The 6,252-nt window shown below is 36.6% G+C and overlaps 1 protein-coding gene across 5 annotated transcripts; it reads left to right on the forward strand.

Annotated features, from left to right (window-relative positions):
- Window positions 1-1,620: 1,620 nt before the first annotated feature.
- On the forward strand, window positions 1,621-6,004 carry LOC122022450. 5 transcript variants are annotated; one of them, XR_006122978.1, is made up of 11 exons: window positions 1,621-2,110; window positions 2,173-2,383; window positions 2,474-2,531; window positions 2,660-2,757; window positions 3,487-3,600; window positions 4,154-4,207; window positions 4,298-4,360; window positions 4,510-4,572; window positions 4,812-4,953; window positions 5,081-5,234; window positions 5,853-6,004. XR_006122978.1 is itself a non-coding variant. In XM_042580465.1 (11 exons), the coding sequence occupies exons 3-10, from the start codon at window positions 2,519-2,521 to the stop codon at window positions 5,143-5,145; spliced, it is 663 nt and encodes a 220-aa protein (XP_042436399.1). In that variant the 5' UTR covers window positions 1,621-2,110; window positions 2,173-2,383; window positions 2,474-2,518; the 3' UTR covers window positions 5,146-5,149; window positions 5,853-6,002. The 5 variants fall into 5 exon arrangements, 2 of the variants coding, with proteins under 2 accessions (XP_042436399.1, XP_042436398.1); XM_042580465.1 differs by having other exon boundaries at window positions 2,474-2,582; window positions 5,081-5,149; window positions 5,853-6,002; XR_006122976.1 differs by having other exon boundaries at window positions 1,622-2,110; window positions 2,474-2,582.
- Window positions 6,005-6,252: the final 248 nt, after the last annotated feature.

Here is a 6,252-nt window from a genome sequence, read left to right on the forward strand (position 1 = left end):
TCCTAGAGGCGCCTTGGATGGTCTTGGAGGCGCCTCCAATAGGCTTTAAAAGGAGGCTTCGAACAGCAGGTTGAATCAACAATTAATAAAGCTATCCTTTGACTTTTGGCTGCTCAAGAGACGTCCCTGAAGTGTTGTAGCTACGCCCCGACAACCAGGAGCTGCGTTTCTACTATTCTTTGTTGTCGGTATCATTATTTCTAAGTACTCTTAGTTGTAATATTAAATTGTACTGAATTTACGATACTATAGTTGTTGCCCACCGAAAGCGATCAACGATCGCGGGCCTTGGAGTAGGAGTCGTCACAGGCTCCGAACCAAGTAACTCATTGTGTCTCTCTGTGTGATTATTTTATTTCCGCTGCTAACTCTCGAACGTTTTACGATTCTGAAACGAGTGAAAGCCACGAGCGCTATTCCCCCCCCCCCCCCTCCCCTCTAGCACTTCTCGATCCAACAAGTCCTTGATTTTTTCTGAACATACTGATCAAAATGATTAGCATACTAACACTTCAATGTTACACTTCATGTTCTAAAACAGCTTGGAGTTCTGGAATGACTAATTCCATTCCTGGATTTCCTAGTTCATAAATTTTGATTACTGCCTTTATACCAGCCTCCAACATTTTGCTTCATTTATAGATAATCCTTACACTTTCTACAGCTCTCACTTGTGTACAGCAATCCAGTAGTAGAATAAAGTTCAGCAACATTCTGCTTCTTGCATTTCTCCTTGAAAGCAATTGGATTGGAGAGAAAGAAACACCAAATAATAATAAGAAGAAAGCAAGAGCTTCACTTAAACTTCTTCTGATTAAAGGTTTGCAAGAAAACTTAGCACAAACTATCAATGACACAATGTCTCTGTATAAACGTCACTACGAATCATGACACTTGATTCTCCAAAAACCTCCTTAACTTTATCTGGATCTCAACTAGTTCAGCGTTACAACACTTTCATCTCACACCATAGATGCAACAAGTGTTAGAAAATGGAAGCATAATACCTCCCAACAACAACTACATATCACCCATTCAGATGTGTATTTCCAAAGCCAATGTCAACCAAAGGAGAACTCAAAAACATTGAAGCTGCCCTAAAGAGTTTCAGAATTTCAGAACCTAGCATCATTTATGCAATCTGGGTTATTATTGGTTCTCTTCTATATGTTGCCAATTATCTAAAAACCACATCTTGTTTCCATTCACAATGACCAGCAATACATTTAGAAATTTAGTTCTCTTATGGACACTGCAAGAAAATCCTCATTCAACAACACTCAAACAACAACGGTTTTATACCAAATCGTTATTTTTTTGCCTTTTAACAATGGTTTTAACAAAAACCGTTGTCTTTTAACAATTTTTTTGGCCTACGACAACGGTTTTTAAAACCGTTGTCTATTTATGCTTTTTTTGGGTTACGACAACAGTTTTTAAAGGCTACGACAACGGTTTCTGAAAACTGTTGTCTATGTGCACTTTTTTTTTGTGATTACGACAACGGTTTTTGAAAACCGTTGTCTATTAAGTGTTGTTGAATATCGTTGTTTTTTCTTTCGCCGCTTTTTCTCCTTCGTAATGTTTTGCCGCTGCATTTTTTCTTTCCCTCTCTCCGAAATTTTTTGCCGCCGCATTCCACCCCTTTACCTTCTTTATCCCTAAGCATTCCCCCCTCTACTGCCCCGATGAGCTCTTCTTCATCCTGTAAGAGGAAAGAGGAAGGAAGAATGAATCTGCGCTTCTTTTGTTGTCTTCTCTTCTTCATCCTGGAAGATGACGCGAAGGGCATAGGGGCATTTAGGGTGTCGATTAGGGATTCCGTTCTGGTCGTCGTCTCCTCCTCCTCCTCCTTATCATCTTCATCAACAAATCCATCAATTCGTCCTCACCGTCGCGGCCGACGAGCATGCAGAGGAGAGACCCCAGTCGGTTACAGGCCAGGGAGTCACCAACGAGGCAAGGTGCTTGTGGTTAAACCATAAAACCCTAACATTATCACATCCGCGTCTGCAGGCCAGAAATAATGCACCTAAATTGTGGCTCAGCCGACGCCAATGTACACGATTTTCTACCACGGCATTTGGCAAATGCTCAAAGGAGCCAAAAGGTAAGATCAAATCACCAATCCTTCTCTATTGGCACGGTAAGCCAAGATCTTGCCTTCTCCAGTTCCCACAACGCCATGACGCTCGCCCTTCCAGTCGCGCTTGGCTCTCTACTCATTGGTGCAACCCCAGTAAGGTTCAAACAAACCCAAGCGTCGGTAGCTGCACTTGGGATCCAGTCTCCGTCTTCTCCTCTTTCGCCTCCGTCGACTGGGTGAAGGTCACCGACGGCGAGTTCTTCCAAACTGACTCCAGGTCGATCATGCCCTTCGACGGTAACGCCTGTCGCGTCCTCTTCCTTTTTCCTTATTCTCCAATTGAATTCCTGCCCTAATCAACCTCTATGGCGGTGCCGGTGGCTGCAGGCGTGTGCAATTTGTGCAACAGTGGAGTCAGATTTGTTCGCGACAATGATCGCAACAGGTCTCATGGTCCTCTCCGTTTTCTTCTTCGTTTTCCCCCTTTTCTTAGATGGTAATTTTTTCGGGTATTCGGTCGTCAAGAACAATTTTTTTTTCCATTGAACTATTTCTTCTATGCAAAATGATTAGGAACGAGGCGCTTCAGAGTGAATCTGGTAGGAAACTTCTGCAAAGATCGGGAGATCATCCGACGATATTTCCAGTGTAGTACTTGTCGAAAAAGACAGGTACACCGTCTCAGTTTCTCTCTGCTATTACGTTGTTCTTTGATGGCCTTTGTCAGTTAAAACAAGCTGATATCGATGATTTGAATTTGTTGGGTTATTGAGGTTGACATTATCATAAGAAATAGTTCACACCCCAATAAGAGTGTTCTAATTTGTTGATGTTATTCACCCACCAAAAAGCCACGCTGTGAAACAATATCTCCCACAGGGAAGGCAATACACCAAACATCTTGTGTAACAGTAACGACAACCTCCTTGACAAGCATAAACAACCATAGATACTCTTGTGATTATTTATGGTTGTTTATTGTTGCTAGAATATCCAAGCCAATCATAGATACCTAGACATGCCTTGCTTTAATTCTATAGTAATGAAGCTCTTATCTGTACATGACTCCTCTCTCAACAGCGTTTGAGGAATAAATGAAAAACTTCACCTCATGTTTCAAGAGACAATCCTTATCTATGGTTTCCAATAGTTTCTTAGGTTGTCTAAATGTTTTTCTCATTTTGTAGTATACGCTTGTATCTATTTGAGGAATAAATAAAATTTCAAACATAGAAATGCAGTGGTGGGAATCATGCAAGGAAGTGAGGCATTGCCTAGAGTCAGACTCAAGTATTTAGTTCTCTACAATTTATGCTAATTACTTTCCTATAGCAGACTCAATGTTCTGTTATATTTATTGTTCCTGATTTATTTTTCTTCATCGAACATTTTGCTCTCAGGTTGTCAATGCTATAAAGTCCCAGCCGAAGCTTCTTAGCAAAATTGATGAAGTGGTCTCTCATTTCCTGAATATAGTGCAAACTATGCATGAACGATGCAACTCTTCTTTAGAGGTTTTATTTCTCAATCTTAGAATTATTTTTTTTTAGAAAAAAATCTAAGTTTTCTTTTGTTTTGATCTATATAAATGGAATCTTCTTCAGTTGTTGATTGATATACAACTGGGTTTACATATTAGAATTGAACTGGGTTTACATCTCATGTTCTATTACAAATGGAGTCTCACTCATGTTTTATAAAATAAAAATAAAAAAGAATTAAATTGGGTTTGCATCTTAGAATTGATATACTATGTGGTTACTCAGGTGTTTTTTAAAGTTAAAACCTTTTTATGCGTTAAGGAAACTGTTCTATAAGGAAACTGTCAGACTTGAAAGAGTCCTACCGTCCAGTCTCAATAGATTATATTCTACAAGTATGAATCTTTGGAAAACTTAAAAAATACTTAATTGTTTAGATTAAAATAGCAAGTTGTACATTCAGGGATGGTACCCCGTAATCATTCTTTAAGTTGGGAAAGCCTGTTCATGGAGCATGGTTTCACTATAAGTAATATCATTATTTATAATATCATTTCAGAGTAAATTTTGTGTTTCTTGTTTTTAGGCTCATGGAGCATGGTTTCCTCCTTGGCTTGCTACTCACGCCAATTACTATAAGGTGATTGTCTTAGAAATTTAGATGGAGTGTTAGAGAGATACCATATACATGTTAAGAGACTCCAATATGTCTTTGATATGTGCCTTTCAGGAACTTGCAACAACTCACTGGAAGGAGCATGGACAACCTGTACTAGATGTCTTACTTCAAAAGGTACTAATTTTTCACCAGTACTATTTTTTTTCTATTGAATTTGCTTGTCAGTTCTTGCTTTATCACCATGAATGCATGTCACATATTATCTTACAATTTTAGTTTAATCTTGCATTGTACTTATCAATTTTGTGAAAACGTTTCTCAAGGTATCAGAGAAATCGATTCAAGCACAACAATTTATGGAACCACATTTTGAATCTTCCAAAGTTGTAAGTGGGCAACCAATGACTATTTTCAGTATCTGAATTATGTTAATTATTCATATATTTCAATGTTGCTTGATTGGCAATCCATAAGCAAATTATATAAATTTGGTTTAATTTGCATTTGGCTTTGGTTTGGATTATATGTCAGTTTACTACTTTATCGACTTTCTTTTAAGGTAGTTGATATTTTAGGCAGGATTTATTATGTTTCTAAATTATTTCGTTTCCTTGAATTTCTGAAGAAATGGATGTTTCTTGTGTCAATCACTGAACCTTATGTGCAAACTGTGTCAAGTAAAGCAGTGGAAGTTTATCACACATCTAAGAGTGCCATGTCCAGCCACATAGCCAAAGTACAAAGAAATTTCAGATCCTTATTTCCAGGTACTCATGCTATTATTTCAACTAGGATGCATATATAGACATGCCTCTGTATCAATTTGTCATTACATGTTCTATTTTTTTGTTTGTTGATACACCGTACTATGCAAATTTCCATACCTTGTATCAGGCTGCCAAGAGATTTTCTCAACCATATGTAAAACAATTTGCTACTATTACCAAACCACATGTTGAAAAGGTGCGAGTTGCTTTTAGTCCCTATAGTGACTGTGATTCATGCTAATGGAAAATTTCTTGAATCAGCCATAACTTATCACCAGCAGGTAATTTCTGCTTACAACAATTCATACTGTTTTATTTAATTCGTTGTTGTTAAAAAAATGACTGCTTACCAAAAAAGGTAATCTTATTTGCTTAGCATAGACACATTCGCATTCCGTAAAATGGGCTATAATGAACTGAAATTGCAATTTTGTTTATATATTTGCTTGTTTGTGTGGTTTATAGTGTCTTAATCAGAATTTAAGCTTAATTTAACCTAGATACTGGGGTTTTCTTTCTACTAATCATCTTATTAAATTAGCAATAATTTATGAGAATAAGAGTTATAAGACGAGCAAACAAGTACCTTAACAAGATAATGTTCCTTCTCACTTACCCAAGGGCATTTCCAATATCTGGGATCTTTCATGATCTATTTATTTTATATACTTCATTTAGTGCAATAGGGGATAAAATGAGTTAATTTATTGAATGTACCCATGGCCATAATCACCACCAATTCCATGTTTTTTAATCATATATATTGTAAGGCAATATCATATTAGATGATGAATCAAATTATTCTCTTCTTGAAACCTCTCTTCTTTTCATGTTATATGTTCTCTTCTATTTTTTTTTTTTGGTGCTTTGCTCACATACTTTGCTTGTCAAAAATCTAGAATGTTGGAAAAGATTGACATGGAAGAATCAGCAAGTGAAAAAGAGGAGTCCAATGAAATTCTACAAGTTGAAGATTTTGATGGGGCTTGAGTTGACAATAATTACTTGTAATCCTACATGGCATGAACCACCATCACAAGTTTCTAGTTTTTTGACAATTGTTCATTAGTTGTAAATGAAGTTTATTTGTTTATTTATATTGGGATAAATTTTATTTGAATATTAGACATGTTTTTTCTTTTGTGATTGTAATATAATTCTTGTATAAGTAACATTTTGAATGACATTGATATGGGAAATATTCTTTCTTTTGTGATTATGACTCTTTATTATATATTTATATTGAAATATGATATATCATGGTATTAAAAGATAATAATTTAAAAGACAATGATCTAA

This window comes from Zingiber officinale, chromosome 9B (genome assembly GCF_018446385.1).
Source record: "Zingiber officinale cultivar Zhangliang chromosome 9B, Zo_v1.1, whole genome shotgun sequence".
NCBI classification, from domain to species: Eukaryota; Viridiplantae; Streptophyta; class Magnoliopsida; order Zingiberales; family Zingiberaceae; genus Zingiber; species Zingiber officinale.